We start from the raw sequence: 18,325 nt of genomic DNA, 5'->3' as shown, positions 1-18,325 counted from the left end.
TATATACACTCAAAGTGTTTATAATCTAGTTGAGGGAAGGTCCACACACATGAAAACCTTACTGGACTGTATGTAATTAGTGACAGGGTGTTTCACAGATAACACACAGGAGGCACTGGAGTTTTTGGACTCCAGCCTCTAGCAGTTTCACTCTTGATCTGGGCAGCCAGGAAGGACAGGAAGATAGATAGTTTTAGAGAGGTTAATAATCTTACTCTATTCTAGTCCAGTCTTCTCAAAGGGAGTTGCTAATAATGGGAGCACCAGCTCCTACAGCATTCCCTCATCACCCTTCTAGCAGGAGCGGGTGAGAAAGGGGTGGCAACTACCCCTACATCTTGATGGGGGTCAATTGAGACAGACACAACTTGCACTCCCTTCAATTCCCTCAAGCCTCACTGGGGACCAGTTGAGGCAGATACATGCATTCCTCTGTGCATTACATAAATCCCAAATAGGTTCCCCTATGGATTCTCCTATTTGGTTCCCCCCTCATTGACCGGTGCCCACTTACTTTATAGGGCAAAAAAAAATGCATGTTGCCAACATTAAGCTCACAGGTTAACTTTAGCAAAATTGTTGTTCTGTGCAGGCATAGTAAATAGCACATCATGTCATCCCATATCTCATGGTATAGCTTCAGTAGAACTATTACTATGACTCTAGGAATTACCATCCAGGATCCTTGGGGCTATTCTGGGAGTTATTATCTGACACCTGGAAACTAGACATTGCCATGGCCATGGATCCTGAGAAACTAAACTCTAAAAGGTTAACAAAATCCTCCTTACTTACTCAAGAACATAGTATGGATTTGTAAAATCTGTAGTTGGAGGAGGGAGAAATCACTGGGGTCCTTGAGTAGTCAAGGAAGGCCTTACAGAATAGGTGGGATTTAAGCTGTTCCTTGGAAGGTGGTAGGTTTCAGACACACAAGTTATAAGTAATGACCCAAAGATGGGAGTAGTGATTAGACCAATCTAATAGGCACTCCTAAGACTGAAACCTGCTATACAGGTAGGATGCCATCCTAGAAGAAAGGGAACTATATTGGGGAAACAGAAGCAACCTTTATGTGATAAACTCAGTCCCCAGTAAGAGTCTCTTCAGGCAGCTAAGAGGAAGTATGGTACAGTGAGAAGAGCATTGGACTCAGGGAGTTCAAATCCTATTCCTGATACTAATTCTGGGACCAGGGCAAATTATTTCACTCAGACTCACTTTCTTCATTTTGTCAGATGGAAGTAGTCATACCTATATAACGTAACCCCCTAGATTTGTTGTAAACATCAATAATAATAATAGCTAACACTTATGTAGAGCTTACTATATTCCAGACGCTGTCCTCAGGGCGTTCTTACCTCATTTGATCCTTACAACAACCTTGTGAGGTAGGTAATGTTATTATCCTCATTTTACAGATGAAGAAACTGAAATAAACAGAGGTTAAGTGACTTGCCCAGGGTCACTCAATTAGTAAGTGTCTGAGACTGGATTTGAACTCAGGGCTTCCTGACTCTAAGCTCAGTGCTCTATCTACTGGACCAGGGACAAATGAGATAATAAGTGTGAAGTGCTTTACAAATCTTATATTTTGTATATCCAGTACTTGGTAAATGGAAGGTATTAAGGAAAATTCTCTTATATTAGCCAAAAGGGACTTAGAATAATAATATCAGTGACAGATTTCAGAAAAATCTCAAGATTTCAGTAAATAGATTCCTTTTTATATTCTTAACAGAATCACAATATTGGGGGAGAAAGCAAGCATCCCTAGAACTGTAGCAAATTCTGAAATGAATGATATATCATGATCTCCCTAGATTAATGTGTATCTGTGAGTTAATCTTTTAATACACCCAGGACAAATATGTTTTATGCTAAGATGAGGAACTAGTAAAAGATTATGATAAAACTATATTGTAGAGATTTAATTTTTTAATTTCTTTTATCATTCTCTGTCTATCTACCTACTTTTCTGGACTTTCACCTTCCTCTCTTTCTCTGACTACCCATGAAGTATTTTTATTTCTGAATTTATGTTGTTGTTTCAGAGTTCATCAGGGAATATCACTCTATACTGCTGCAGCATTTTTGACCTTCCCGGGTAGGTATAAATTATGAGTCTAAAAATGCATGCCTGGCAAGAAGACTTGTAGGGTCTTTTCATCTGGGCTAAATATTTGTTATAGCACACACTGAGGATCAACTTTATTTTTAATTCCATGTGGTTTATTTTTCCATTATAGGTACAGATGTCCTTGTTATACCTAATTAGTTATACCTTTGCCTTTGACTTAAAACCTTCTTTGGAAAAAAAGTTACTGTGATCCTGAGTTGTACAGTCTCTTCCACCTAATCCCTGAATCTGTTAACCAAAATTGAACTCATTGTTGAAGGAAGGGAAGAGATCCTCCCCTTCCCCATCATAGCTTCCCTGTAGAGTCCTAAATTGCATTCATATGGGGAAGAGGAGCAAGCTTGTCCTTCAGCAGGCTTCCTTCTTTACGTTCCCGAATCATGAGAATGCTGGTGTTGATGATACTGCTCCTTTAAAAAAAAGGAATAGCAGTTTCCTTGTTCATTCATCTTTGCCCTGGTTTTACACAATCCTTTTAATGTAGGGTAGAGGTGATTCGGGAGTCAGGTTACCATTAACTCCACCATGAAATCAAACATTAGCCCCAAGAATAAAGCATTAAAACGAGAAAAGAAGCCAATCTTTCTGGACTTGTTTCCCTGTGGCATCCTTTGTGGGAGGAAGTGGACCTGTCATTTCACCCATGTATTGAACTACTGATGTGGAATTGCCCTCCACTAATATAAACTTCGTTATAACTTACAGACTCTTCCCCTTCCATTAAAGGTTAATTTTTATTTTTTTTTACTCATAGGGTCAATGTTGGCAAGTTTGACAGGATTTGGGATAGAGGAGCCTTAGTTGCTGTTAATCCAGGTGACCGAGAACGGTTAGTATTTTGATTTGCTTTTTAAAAATGTATTCGCAGAAGTATTTTTAAATAACATGCTTTATAGCTTTATAATTTAGGAATAAATAGAATCATCTTGATTTTATTAGCTTTCAAAAATCCTTTGCTGTGATTTTGATGGTTTTGCTTTTATTATTACTTTCTTATTAGGAAAAACATAATCATGAGACTACATAATAATTAAAAGTTATATTATGTAAGATTTTCTGTTTAATATCCATCTGTATACTTATGATCATCAAAATAATAGTGAACAATGATTGTATCATTTAGTTGAAGTTCTAATTCTCATCATGTTAACTGAGCCTTAATTTGATATATAATAAGGGATATTATATGGTATGGTTGCTCAGAAAAGTTTGATGTTTCATGATGTAGTAGGATTTATTGCCACATTTGAATTTGAAAAGTTAAAAGATATCCTCTGAGTAGAAACCTGTAATTTAACAATATTCTTATTAAAATTATTTTTAATTGTTTTCCATCTTATCCTGTCATAATACCTGGCACATAGTAAGTGCTAAAGAAATTCTTGTTAATTAATTGATAGCAATATTATGTGTATGTGATGTTTATCCCTGTTTATGTGAGAAAATGAATCTCTAAGTAAACTATACAAAATTTCATTCTTAGAGGAAAATTGATTGCAGATTTGAAAAGTTTTGGGGAAAATTTATACCTATGTGGAAGTGAGAATATCATTAAAATGTAACAGTTGTATTTTCAAATTGCAGCTGGATTGAGCAACTGGAAAAGAATTTTTTTAAAAGTTTACTTCATCATTTTCTTACTTTCTGCCTTCCCTTCTCTGTTTTTGCTGTTTTTCTTCTCGTGATTATCTACTGATCAAATGTCCTTTTCAAAAAAAAGAAAAACCCTTTTTTTCTCTCTTTTCCTGGATGTAACAGTTATCTTCCTATTTATAATTGGGGTATTAAAAAACCCTTCAGGCTGCCCTCTTAGAATTACTAGAGAAACATTTACAACACATTCCCTTAGGGTGTATATCACAGAGACCTGTTATCCAGATGTTAATTACCTCCAAATTGTAATGTAGCAAAAATCTCATTAAATCAGACTTAATTGAATAGAAAGTCACTTGAAATAAATGAGACATTTGAATATAAATGCAATTTTATTGCGATACATGTACAGAATTGACAAGTACTATACATATTATACACTATTTGTATATATACACAATATACATATATAATATAATATACATATGCAAAATTGACAAATAAAGCCTTTCTACACCTGCTTTAGAAAATAGGTAACTCTGCAGTACTTAATGCTGTTAGCTATGCCCGCTTTAATGTAACCATCTTCTCCCTTGGCTTTTGTAATACTATACTCTCTTTGCTCAGGACTTGCTTCTCCACTGTTTGAAATGTGGACCTGCCCTAAGTTTATTTCCCCAGGAATTTGCCTTCACGCTTTTCTCTATGTGAGTGGCTCCCAACTCTGTCCTTACTCCATCCTCTCTCTAAAGCTGTTGCTTCTTTTTTTCAGTTGCTCCTACTAGTTTCCCACCATCACCTCCCTCAACATGCCTGAAATTGAACTCATATCTTCCTCCACTCCAACTCATATCCTCTTTCTGACTTAGCTACTTATGTTCATTTCTTCACTCATCTTCCCACTGACAGTAGCTATATTTCTGAAAACGTATGAAAGCGATTTTGTAAATGAATCATAGTTTTCTATATGTTTATAATTTCAAAAATGTTCCATCTCATGGTTAACTTTCGATTGCAAGGGAACCCTACTATTTTTGTTTTACATTTCTTTTCTTCCAAGACACTGTCATGTAATTAATGGATGTGTAAGAGGGTAGCCTGATATTTTAAAAAATAAAACATGCAGAGGGGTGTTTTGTAAAGTGAAGAATATTTTCATACAGCAAATAGTATTGCTTCTCTAATCCCTGGCCACCAGTGTCTCTGTTTTTTTGAAGCTTTGATATTGTTTTTTAAAAGCAAAGCACTTCTCCCTTACTTCTTCCATCCATTCATAGTGACCAATTTATATGGTGCATAATGCCTCCAAATGCTTTGCAAAAACATAAAATATTTGATTTCATGAGGTCTTCTCTTGGGTAGATTATAGTTATTCCTTATAATTATTGACTCAAACATCAGTAAGAAATAGAAGAAACCTTTGTGCCTACACAAAAAGAAATATATTGCATTAGTAAAATTCCTCACTGCTGTCAAGACTCCTTCTTCTTTTCCAAGATGATAGGACAGCATTAATGGTCAAGGCCATGACCGGTATGACTGTAGAACTTAACAGCTATGAAAGTTGCTGAGGAGAGAAAAGGGAGAGAATGAAGTACAAACATTCTCTTTTAGGAAGAAATCACATCTTCACATTTGAAGGATTATTTCCTAGTTGATTCTAAAGAATTCTAAAGAAACTAGAGGATGACCTGCTGTAAACTTGACAAAGCTAACCGTTTTCCTGCTGCCAAAGACACAACTGCTCTAGAAAATAACAAAGATATATGTAAATTAGAAGAACATGTAACATCTCATCTGTCAGACTTATGGACTAGAGAAGAATTTATGAATAAATAAGAGAGAACATTGTGAGATATAGTGTATAATTTTGATTACATTAAATTAAAAAGGTTTTGTACAAATAAAAGCAGTGTAGCCAGGATTAGAAGCAGAAAATTGGGGGAGGGGAAATTTGATAGATATTTTTTCAGATAAAGGTCTGATCTCAAATATATAAAGAACTTTGTCAAATTTATAAGAATATGAGTTGTTCCTCTTTTGATAAATGGTCAAAGGATATGAACAGGCAGTTTTTTGATAAAGGAAAAAAAGTGGTATGTATGGTCATAAAAAAGTGTTTTAAATCATTATTGATCAGAGAAATGCAAAGTAAAACAACTTTGAGATATCATCTCACACCTATCAGATTGGCTAAAACAATAGAAGGAAGAAATGACAAATGTTGGAGGGGATGTTAGAAAATTGGGACGCAAATACACTGTTGGCAGAACTGTGAACTGCTCCAACCATTTTGGAGAGTAGTCTGGAATTATGCCCAAAGAGTTATAAAAGTGACCCAGCAAAACCGATCTGTTTTCCAAGGTGATCAGAGAAAAAGGAAAAGAACTTACACGCTCTAAAATATTTATAGCAGCTCTCCTTATGGTGGCAAAGAATTGGAAATTAAGGGGATGTCCATCAGTTGGGGAATGGCTAAACAAGTTGTGGTATGTGATTGTGACTGGATATTGTGCTGTAACAAATGATGAGCAGGTTAATTTTAGGAAAAATGGAAAGACGTGCATGAAATAATGAAGAGTAAAATGTGCAGAACCAAGAGAATGTTGTACACAGTAACAACAGCACTTCTCAAAGAAAAGCTGAACAACTAATGTATTCTGCGTATTATGAATATTCAAATCAACTGGCCTTTTCTAGTGCAGGGTGAGGAGGGAGGGAGACAGTTTGGAACTTTAATGTAATAAAAATCTTACATTAATTAAAACAAAATAGCAAAGGAGACCTTCCGTACCTGTAGGTTCTCTTTAAGTCATCAAGGAATATTTAAAGAGTGACAGAGGAGGCGGAGCCAAGATGGCGGAGTAGAAAGACGCACATACACATAGCTCCGAACCCACAACCCACAGAACGGCTAGAGGGGAGTAACTCACGGCGAATTCTGCACCCAGAGGCCACGGAATATTGGAGCGAGGGAGATTTCTGTTCCGGAGAGACCTGCAAACCTCTCGCAGGGGGTCCTTCGCGCTGTGGACTGGGCGCCGGGACTGGGAGCAGAGGGCAGCCCTGCAGCAGCCGCGACACCGTGAGGAAAAGATCCGAGCGGGCTACGGAGACGGGATCTCCAGCGGCCACACGGGTCCCTCCACCCACAGAGGGACCTGCAAACCTCTCACAAAAGGTCCGTCGCGCTGCAGACGCGGAGCCCAGTCCAGACCTGCGGCAGCCGGGGCTCCGAGAGGTACAGATCCGAGCAGGCTTCAGGGACGGGATATCCAGTGGCGGCACAAGCCCCCCCACCCACAGGTGACGAGGGTCGGTGAGAGAGTCTCTTTGGCAGGTCGAGAGGGGAGGGGGGTGTCCCCATGGCTCGGCCCCCCCCCCCGGGAGATAGAAGCTGAGAGGCGGCTGCAGACAGGGGCTCCCCAAGTGGGCGGGAGCCTGGATCCATTGTGGAAGGTCTGTGCATAACCCCCCCCCCCCCCCCCCCGGGGGAACTGAGCCTGAGAGGCGGCCCTGCCCCAACCTGACCATCTGAACTTAATTCTCACACTGAATAGCAGCCCTGCCCCCGCCAAAAGCCCTAAGGCTGGAAGCAGCATTTGAATCTCAGTCCCCAAACGCTGGCTGGGAGGATCAGGAGGTGAGGTGTGAGGAGAATATTCAGAGGTCAAGCCACTGGCTGGAGAGAATGCCCAGAAAAGGGAAAAGAAATAAAACTATTGAAGGGTACTTTTTTGGAGAAAAGACACTTCCTCCCTTCCTTTCTGATGAGGAAGAACAATGCTTACCATCAGGCAAAGACACAGAAATCAAGGATTCTGTGCCCCAGCCCACCCAATGGGCTCAGGCCATGGAAGAGCTCAAAAAGAATTTTGAAAATCAAGTTAGAGAGGTGGAGGAAAAACTGGGAAGAGAAATGAGAGGGATGAAAGAGAAGCATGAAAAGCAGATCAGCTCCCTGCTAAAGGAGAACCAAAAAAATGTTGAAGAAATTAACACCTTGAAAACTAGCCTAACTCAATTGGCAAAAGAGGTTCAAAAAGCCAATGAGGAGAAGAATGCTTTCAAAAGCAGAATTAGCCAAATGGAAAAGGAGATTCAAAAGCTCACTGAAGAAAATAGATCTTTCAAAACTGGAATGGTACAGATGGACGCTAAGGACTTTATGAGAAAGACAGATATCACAGAACATAGTGAGAAGATTGGAAAAATGGAAGATAATGTGAAATATCTTATTGGAAAAACAACTGACCTGGAAAATAGAATCAGGAGAGACAATGTAAAAATTCTGGGACTACCTGAAAACCATGATCAAAAGAAGAGCCTAGACATCATCTTCCATGAAATTATCAAGGAAAACTGCCCTGAGATTCTAGAACCAGAGGGCAAAATAAATATTCAAGGAATCCGCAGAACACCGCATGAAAGAGATCCAAAAAGAGAAACTCCTAGGAACATTGTGGCCAAATTCCAGAATTCCCAGGTGAAAGAGAAAATATTGCAAGCAGCTAGAAAGAAACAATTCAAATATTGTGGAAATACAATCAGGATAACACAAGATCTAGCACCCTCTACATTAAGGGATCGAAGGGAATGGAATAGGATATTCCAGAAGTCAAAGGAACTAGGACTAAAACCAAGAATCACCTACCCAGCAAAACTGAGTATAATACTTCAGGAGAAGAAATGGTCTTTCAATGAAATAGAGGATTTTCAAATTTTCTTGATGAAAAGACCAGAGCTAGAAAGAAAATTTGACTTTCTAACACAAGAATGAAGAGAACCATGAAAAGGTGAACAGCAAAGAGAAGTCATAAGGGACTTACTAAAGTTGAACTGTTTACATTCCTACATGGAAAGACAATATTTGTAACTCTTGAAACATTTCAGTATCTGGGTACTGGGTGGGATTACACACACACACATGCACACACGCACACATACATAGAGACAGAGTGCACAGAGTGATTTGAAGAGGATGGGATCATATCTTAAAAAAAAATGAAATCAAGCAGTGAGAGAGAAATATTGGGAGGAGAAAGGGAGAAGCTGAATGGGGCAAACTATGTCTCATAAAAGAGGCAAGCAAAAGACTTATTAGTGGAGGGATAAAGAGGGGAGGCAAGAGAAAAACATAAGGTCTACTCTCATCACATTCCACGAAAGGAATCATTTTGATAGGAAAACCTATCTCATAATACAGGAGAGTGGGGGACAGGGGCACAAGCAGGGTGGGGGGGGGGATGGAGGGGAGGGCATGGGGAGGAGAATGCAATCCGAGGCCGACACTCATGGGGAGGGAAAGGATCTTAAGAGAATAGAAGTAATGGGGGACAGGATAGGATGGAGGGAAATATAGTTAGTCCCATACAACACAACTAGTATGGAAATCATTTGCAAAACTACACAGATTTGGCCTATATTGAATTGCTTGTCTTCCAAGGGGAAGGGGTGGAGAGGGAGGGAGCTAAAGAAGTTGGAACTCAAAGTGTTAGGATCAAATGTAATGTTCTTACCACTGGGAAATAAGAAATACAGGTTAAGGGGTTAAGAAACCTATCTGGCCCTACAGAACAAAAGAGAAGACGGAGACAAGGGCAGGGAGGGAGGAGAGAGGAGAGAGCAGATTGGTCACAGGGGCAACTAGAATGCTTGGGTTTGGGGGGGGGGAGAAAAGGGGAGAAAATTTGTAACCCAAAATTTTGTGAAAATAAATGTTAAAAGTTAAATTAAAAAAAAAAGAGTGACAGAGACCCATTGTCTTCCTAATGCATTGTGTTTGCAAGTACTCTATTCTGGAAATATATCCAAAATTTGTCCATTTGCTGAATGTTAGTTAACAGATTTCTTATTATAAAACAGTAGAAAAATTTTTTCTCATTTTTGAAATCATGATATGAAGTTGCAGAATATCAGTTTGTCAGCTTATTGAGTTAATTACCTCTTGTGTCTCTTCTTTCCTCTCTTTTTCCCACTGTCTCTGCTTTAGGGGCAGTCCCTCATTCATTACTATACCTGGACCATCTGAGTTGCTTCTTCCCAGGACTTCTGCCCTCCACTCTCTTTGTTCTCCAAACCACCTTTCATTCTGTAGCTAGATTTATCTTCCTTAGGGTACTCCTCTACTCCAAACTCTTAGGTGGCTCTCTGTTGCCTAGCAAGTAAAATTCACACTTGTTTGTCTGCCAGAGTCAGATGCCATCCATTCTTTGCAGGTTCATCTCATATGACTATCCTCTACTGAATTTCTTTTCTTTTCAAGCTTAAAAATTTTTTTTATTATGAATTTAACAAACAAACACGAATATCTTCATGTATGACTAATAAAGGACCTTATATGAAGCAATTTGAGTTTACATGAATATTGAATTTAATTTTGTTGTATCAAAATTTCTTTTTTTGCATCCACTTCCAAATGTTTTGGTTACCTTTATATATTTTATTTTTTAATTGCCTAGCATGTCTCTTCGAAATGCAGTGACATAAAAATACAAGTAGTATCCATTTTAAATCCTATGCATTTGACATCTTTTTAAAATAAATATTCATTTCCAATAACAGTTTAATGGCAGTCCTACCCTATTAACACATTGCATTGAAATAGGTTTTTTGTTTTTGTTGGTAGCAATATAATACACTGTATTTTTTGGGTAATGTGGTTCATTGCCTACGTTTTAATTCAGAGCCACACTGAAGCATAGAAGTAAATTATATTGAAATAAGTGTGTTATAGTATAAATACCTTTTTGTTTTTCTTCCATTAATTGTCCCCTCCTTTATTCCTGATCTCCCATTGAACATATTTTTTTTAGACATAAAAAAATAGAGTCCTCATTAGATAGCTGCATGGTTAAACAACTTCCCAGACTGACCATGTCCAAAAATGTATGTCTCTTTCTACACCTGTCTGTCAGGAAGTGATGGCATGTCTCATTTTCAGTCTTTTGAATGCATGATTTATCATGGTGTTGATTAAAATTCTAAAATCTTTTTAAAGTTTTTCTCTTAATGCTGTCATAATATTGAAATTGCATATTGTAATCATTGTATAAATTGTTCTCCAAGTTCTATTCATTCTACTCTGCATCAGCTTATAGGCCTTTGCAGTTTTCTTTGAAATTATCTATTTTGTCATTTCTTGTGACACAATAATATTCCATTGCATTCATGTACCACAATTTGTTTAACTGTTCCCCAACAGGAGGAAATTCCCTTGGTTGCTAAAGAGCTGCTATATTTTTTTGTACACTTAACTAACCTTTCCCTTTTTGATCTATGTGAAGTATAAACCTATTGGAATTATACTTGAATCAAAGGGTATATACAGCTTAGTAACTTCGGCAGTATAATTCCAAATTGCTTTCTAGAATGGGTAGGGCAATTCATAGCTCCACCCAACAGTATACTGGTATATCTGTTTTCCCCTAGTCCGTCTAAGAGTTGTCATTTCCCTCTTTTGTTCTCCTTGCTAATCTGATGGGTGTGAAGTGGAATCTAAAAATTGCTTTAATTTTCATTTCTCCATTAATGATTTTTGGCGTTTTTATAAGATTGTTTTTATCTTGAATTTCTTTGAAAATTTCCTGTTCATATCTCTTTGGGCACTTTGGGGTACTTACCTCTTGGGGAATGTCTATTAGTCTTACAAATTTGAATCAGTTCCATATGCATCTTAGAAATGAGACCTTTGACAAAGAAACTTTTTCCATGTATGTTTGGATATGAGACTTATCAGAGAAACTTCGTACAAAGATTTTTTTCCCAGTGAATTTGTTTCTCTTCTCATTTTGACTGTGTTAGATTTGTTTGGGCAAAAACTTCCTAATTTTATGTAACCAAAATTGCCAGTTTAGCTTGCATGATCCTCTCTATTTATTTAGTCATGAACTCTTCCCCTATGCACATATCTGAAAGGTAATACTTCCTTTATCCTCTTATTTATTTTTGATATTACTTTTCATATTATTAGATCATGTATACATTGTATTCTTTACAAAGGATGAGGAAACCCTTTTCTTAAGTTTTTATCTGGAAACCAAAATTCTGCTTATTCTATAAACTACCCTTTCATCTTGATTTCTTAGGTCCCTATTGCCTCCCTGTAAACCCTTCCCTCCTTCCTCCCCCCCAAAAAAACCCTAAACTCAAACCTAGTAGCAAGAAAGATGATGGCTACCAGGTCTCTGCCTTCTCCAGTCCATACTCCATATGCCTGCTAAAAATAATTTTCCTAGGGCAAAGCTTCGGCCTGACTTTCCTCTACGATAAAATACATCTCCTCAACTTGACGTTAACATATACCACTATCTAGGACTGTTCTGTTGTTACAGCTTATTTCATTTTGCAGAACATCTATTGAACATCTACTATGTGTAAGGCATTGTGTAAGGTAGACAGTGGTAAAAATGGGTAGACAAAAGTTCAATTAAAAGGGAAGACAGAGGTAAAAATGAAAATAAAATCATATTCTGCCTGTGAGGAGCTTATATTCTTCAAGGAATACAGCATGTAAACAGATAACTAAAATTACAAGACAATATGCAGAGGGAAAGAAAGCTAATAGATAGGGGGATCAATAAATGCCTCTCAAAGGAGATAGTACATGTGCCTTAAAAGATACTAAAGGATTCTGAAAAGTGGAGGTGAAGAGGGATTGCATTGCAGGAATTGTGGACAGCCTGCTGTTCAAAGCCATGGAGGGAGGGCATATAAACAGTATGTAGGATTGTTTGGCCAGAGCAAAGAGTTTATACATAGGGGAGTGATGTGAAGTAATATGTATTAAATTAAATATGTAGCCATATTATAATAAATATGTTGCCAAATTGGTCTCAAGTGCCACACTGAGGATCAAATGAAATAACATTTATAAAACATGTTTGGTACAGTGCCTGGCACATAGTAGGTACCACATAATTGTTTATTCCCTTCCTCTTTATCCTAGAGACAAGAGCCACTGAAGATTCTTAAGCAGACTAAAGAGGTTTTTACTAAGATTATTTTGGCACCTATGTGCAAAATGAATTAGAGAGGGGAGAGGGTAAAATCAGATCAATTAGGAAACAATTACAGTAACCTAAATGGGATATGACAAGGGTCTGAACTAGGCTAGGGGTTTATTGAATGGAGAAAGGGGAATAGATATGTGAGATTGTTCAGCCAAACCCACCTAGGTCTTAAACATTTCTGGAATGCCCTACCAGACTTTGTAGCTATCTCTCAAAATTTTTATCTTCCTCCAAAGTTTCTATGCAAAGCCTTTCCTGAACCTAGCTGCCCACTCCACTGCCAATTGTCCTCACTGCCCTCAAATCACTTTGTATTTCTTCGTGTATCTGTTTTATTCCTCAGTAGAACCTAATCTCCTTGAGGGCAAGTTTCTTTGCCTAGTGCTTTGCCTATTACTTCAAACATAGGTGTACATAAGAACTTTGACTATGTAATACACTATTATCACTCTAGAGCACCAATAATGAAGCATGTTACGCACCTTCTAATGGATAGGTAGGGAGATCAAGGTAGAGAATGAGCACATTTATTTGGGACACGGCCAGTGGAGGAATTCCTTTTGTTTGACTATGTATCTTTTTCATGAAGGTTTTCTTTTTCTTTTGTTTTTTGTCCCCCCAGTGATGGGGGTGAGAGGTAAAATGGAGAGAAAATTGATTTTTGGTAACTGAAAAAAAAATTTCATTTTAAACTACTGAAAGGTGCTTAAATAAATCGCATCAAATCCAATCCAATCAAATCTATTCTTTGACTACATTTCTGTTTGGATATGTGTGTGTCCAAGTATTAGCATGTTTTCTATTATGACTCCTAGTACTAAAATAAGGTTATAAAACCTTCCTCTCTCAGACTTCTATGAGTTCTGTGATGCTGATCTGATTAGGACTACAAACCCCATTTCTCATTATGAAAATTCGTTGTCCCCTATAATAGGAACCTCACAAGTTTTTCTTTAAACTTTCTTGATAATAATGCCTTGTATTGAAACATTAACCAAAAAATTGGCAAATTTAGATGCTTTGAGTAGATTTTCATTTTATAAGAAATTGTTTTTTAAATTTTGGGAAAGGTCTGGTTTTACTTTGTTAGAATGAGTCTTAAACCATACTAACCAAATCTTGATTTTTCCCTTCCCTAAATTCTTACAGCTTTTGGTCTGTACGATACATTTTAGCACTTACCTTTACCCTGTCTTTCTATCTTTATAAAATGGTTGTGTATGAGATATTTTGGCTTTTGCTTTGCAAAGAAAAGTAATATAATTTTTTGTTTTCTTTTTTAGCTATGCCAACTTACTGTTGTCTCTGTTGGAAAAAGGTTTTCACTATCTCCTGTCTACTTTTTCATATGATTCAACTAAATTTTCAGGTATTTTCTAAAATTCCAAATAATAAGAAACTCATCAAATTAGTGTTTAAGAGTTTATAAATGAATTCCTCACTACAACCATGTGGAAGTATAATTATTCATAATTGGAAATGAGAAAAATTAAACTCAAAAGAGAAATTGTTATGGCTACGGTCATACACCTGCGAAGAAATTGATAGATACAGGTCTAGAATCCATAGTTTTTTGGTTCTAGATTCTATGCCCTTCCCCTCTTACAAATCTGACACTCTTTAAAATAATGAGTTATAAAACTAAGAGAATGGTTTTTACTACATTTATCTGATTGGAATCCTTAGTGTAAGTTAAAATAATTCTAACTGGTAAAGTGAATACATAGTCCTTATAGAAGCTATTAAGCTGTGCATACCTGTTGACCCATCAACACTGCTACTGGGCATGTACCCCAAAAAGGTCAAAGAAAGAAGGAAAAAGATTTATATATCCTTTTTATTTATAGCAACTCTGTGGTGGCAATGAATTGGAAACTGAGGGGAATACTTAAAAATTACAGAATGACTGAATAAGTAAGTTATCATATATGAATGCGATGGAATACCATTATGCTGCAAGAAATGATGAAGGGGATGATTTCAGGAAGACCAGGGAGGACCTCTATGAACAGATGCAGAAGGAAATGAGCAGAACCAGAAGAACAATTTATAAAGTAACAGCAATATTGTAAAGATAAACATCTTTGAAAGACTTAGTAACTCTGATCAACACAGTAACCAACCACTATTCTAACAATTCGTGATGAAAGATGATATTTACCTTTTCACAAAAGTATATTTTCTCCCATTTCTTCTTCTTGCCTTCTTTTTTTTTGATCATGGCTAATATGGAAATTTGCTTTACTAGACTATACATATTTGTAATGGGTTCTATTTTTCTTGGTTTTCTCAATGGATGAGGCAGAGTTAAGGAGAGAATTTGGTACTAAACATAAAATAGAATTTTTAAAAATTTGAAAAAAGAATAACATAATTTGTATGAAAATGTGATGTATTCAAAAAGGTAATTTTTCCATTAGCTTATCATCTTTTTTGTTCAGTGTCACATCAGACTGGAAAAGTGTCTGTGTGGAACAGGATTTATAGCCTTGTATATTTACAGAAAAGAGAGCTTACATGAACTTTTGGACTTGAGGAAGGGAGAGACTATTCTGCCCAATGATGGGTGTGACACATTTCTACATTCATGGTCTATTTTCCTTGTGAATACTTGTGGATGCTCACTATCATGAGGGTGGAGAAAGTATGGACTAGGAGCAGTTAAAAAGGTGTTCTAGGTAGGGAGTGTTCCAACATTTTGCTATTGTTTGATTTCCAGGCTTGTATGATTTAACTTTTTAATTTACCTTGTGATTGAATTTGTCAGCAAACCAAAATGGTTTTGGTTTCCACCTAATACCTCCCTGCCTAAAGAATACATTACTGTCTTTCTTTTGAATTTGTAGAAGGGTATTTATTTTTGTCCTTGTTTTATTTGGCCTGATTGAATTTTAAAGTTTAACTATCCACATGGCTAATGCAGTTTTCCAGAAGAGTGTGGGGGAAAAATGGTTCGTGTTTTTGACGTGGGAAAAATTTCAAGTTAATTATTAGTTATGCTCTTGTTAGTCCTATTTGTGGAACAAGGTGCATTTTGTTTCTTTTCCATTTTGAGAATCACACATTCATCATAATTTATCTTAAAACAAGACTTAATGCCTATAAATAACTACATTATTTGAATGGAAACAGATTCTATGCATGTAAAATTTGTTACAATGCTGTGGTTTTATAAGAATATAGAAGGTAGCCAAAAAACAGTACAGGGTAGAAAGTTTTTTCTAGGAATGTTATGCCGGAGGGCAAAGTGTTACGCATGTACATCCAGGAGTACATCCAGAAAATTATTAGATATTCTATGGAACATGTCTTATTATATTCCTGCCCTAGCATAGCTTCCCCGTACCCATTTTCCCTACCTTTACAAAGTAGGAATAGCAGGAAGCACTATGAATTCATTTCCAGTGAAATTCCATTCTTTGGAAGTAACATGGAGGAGGGAGCATTCATTTTATTTCTTTGAGTATTCTCACTTATTTGGAAAGTTGGGGTTTGTGTGTAATAAATGAAATGAAAAAGTAGCTTGTTACTTTTTAGAATTGAGAGAATTTCATTTCTTTTCACTGTATTTCTCTCATATTTTTCCTTTAGGTCCACCATTTTATGTCCCTGACAGTGAAGTTAAAAGTTTGTTTGGTGAGTTACCAAATTATATATATAGTTTTCTTTAAAAAAAATTCAACAACTAATTCTGTTAGACTGTCAGTTCACTGTCAGAATAATAACAGTGTCATGTTAAGTATTGTAGCATTTCATAGAAGTTTATTACATTCAGATATAGTGACTCTAATAAGACTCTCATAGTACCCTGTGAGGTAACTAGAACAAGTTTTATTACCCCCCATTTTGTAGATGAGGCAACTAAATCTCAAGAGAGTTATTATTTGTACAAGGTTGCATAGTTAGTGACAGTACAGTTTTTTTCTCAACTAGTCTATAATGCCTCTAAGAATCTAGAAATGTATGTAATATAAAATAATGAAACCATCCATTTAAAAAAGTTTTTATTTTTGCTGTGGAGTTTACCAAATATCTCCTATTTATGTGTATGTAAAAGACATTTGAGAAATCACAATTAAGGTTTTGCCACTGGTAATTCCCTTGTTTCATTGAGATTACTCTGGCAAACATGATTTAAAAGACATTGGAAACATGGCAGTACAAGCAGATGAGATTTTTAAAAATAATTAACCAGTTACTAGACTATGCTCCCTGAGAGCAAGAACCATGTCTTTTTTATGTGATGTTTCTCTGTGTTCTGTTTGTCATGAAGAGTGAATGAATGCATCATCCCTCACAATATTAAGCTTCAGTCTTTTTTTTCTTGTTCCAGGCTCAACATGTAATATTCAGTGTCTTGAGAAGGTTGATTCTTTAAAAGAAAGACATAAAAAATGGGGACTAGATTACTTTATTGAGATTTTATATCTTTTTACAGAAAAATAAATGAAAATTAAAACTGCATAAGATTTGGTAACATATCCAAAATCTTATATGTATCTTTGCCTCCTTCAGTGACTAAAAGTGATTTTGTGACATCTTTGAAAATTGTTTGGAATGTGCATATAACTTTAGAAATTTGTAAGAGGCTATCATTTTATTATGTTTATGGTGATTCCAGTGTTGAAATTAAATATTTTAATTTGAGCAAAATTTGGGAATAAAAAATTACCCATCCTCAGTTTATGACCCAACAAAATCTAGTTCAAGCAGTTTTGTATTTTAACACATTCAATGTCTTTATTGCTTGTAAATTTTCAAATAAAATATTAATGCTTTAGAAAAATTGTTTTCTCTATGTAATTGAAAAGTGTTAGCCTTTATTGTAAATAGTAACATGACCATCCCCATACAATGTCAACACTTTTTAGCCTTTTAACATTGTTTGTGTGTGTGTGTGTGTGTGTGTGTGTGTTTACATCTTGTTCCTATTTTATATCATATAAATGTATAGGGCATCAAAGAAGTGAGAAACTGTTAGGGTATAATATTGTATACCTCATCAGAAGCAGTCTTTTTTCTTTGTTAAAAAGGACGGTTCAGTGAGAGAGAGGGGTGTAATTTTCATTATGTTAAAAAAAAAAGCATCAAAAAACTTTTTTTAAAAAAAGCATTTGGCATTGGGCATAGAAAGAGTAGGCAGCCACCTCAAGCACAACATACCACAAAGGAAGTCACATACTCTGCCAGTATATGACAAAGTTGGGATTTGCACTTGGGTCTTCTTGACTGCAGTGCCATTTCACTGTCTATTCTGTGGTTCTGCCTATCACTTTGCACATAGCAAGTAGGTACTTCATAAATATTTGTTTAATTTAAATATTAAATTGAACACTTCTTCCTTTAAGGTAGCCTAATTGATCATTCATAGTTTCCTTATGAAAGAAAACTTAAGAAAAAGATCCTGGTGTAGTAAAGGAGAGACCCCTTTGCTACGTGTTTAAGCAAATAAGGATCCCTGACCCTTTATGACTGTTGTGCTAACCAGTACCCACATTTGCTTTTCTCTCAGTAACAAGCAGTAATAAAGATCTTTCATGGAAAGGTTCCTTTGGAATGAGTTTTTAAAAGCAAAGCAGCT

The 18,325-nt window shown here is 36.3% G+C and overlaps 1 protein-coding gene across 4 annotated transcripts in view; it reads left to right on the top strand.

Annotated features, from left to right (window-relative positions):
- Window positions 1-18,325, top strand: part of TPMT (thiopurine S-methyltransferase) — a 71,776-nt gene that overhangs the window by 12,940 nt on the left and 40,511 nt on the right. For 3 of the 4 annotated variants that reach the window (XM_072603936.1, XM_072603938.1, XM_072603937.1), the window contains exons 5-9: window positions 2,055-2,107; window positions 2,895-2,969; window positions 14,028-14,113; window positions 16,336-16,380; window positions 17,078-17,530. In XM_072603936.1, coding sequence (XP_072460037.1) covers window positions 2,055-2,107; window positions 2,895-2,969; window positions 14,028-14,113; window positions 16,336-16,380; window positions 17,078-17,190 — 372 coding nt within the window. In that variant the 3' untranslated portion in view covers window positions 17,191-17,530. Of the gene's footprint in view, window positions 1-2,054; window positions 2,108-2,894; window positions 2,970-14,027; window positions 14,114-16,335; window positions 16,381-17,077; window positions 17,531-18,325 lie in introns of those variants that run through there. The other variant, XM_072603939.1, reaches the window with a different exon arrangement.

The sequence above is a fragment of the Notamacropus eugenii genome, chromosome 4 (assembly GCF_028372415.1).
Source record: "Notamacropus eugenii isolate mMacEug1 chromosome 4, mMacEug1.pri_v2, whole genome shotgun sequence".
Classification (NCBI taxonomy): domain Eukaryota; kingdom Metazoa; phylum Chordata; class Mammalia; order Diprotodontia; family Macropodidae; genus Notamacropus; species Notamacropus eugenii.
Note: the sequence above shows the minus strand (reverse complement) of the source record. Positions and strands in the feature narration are given on the sequence as shown.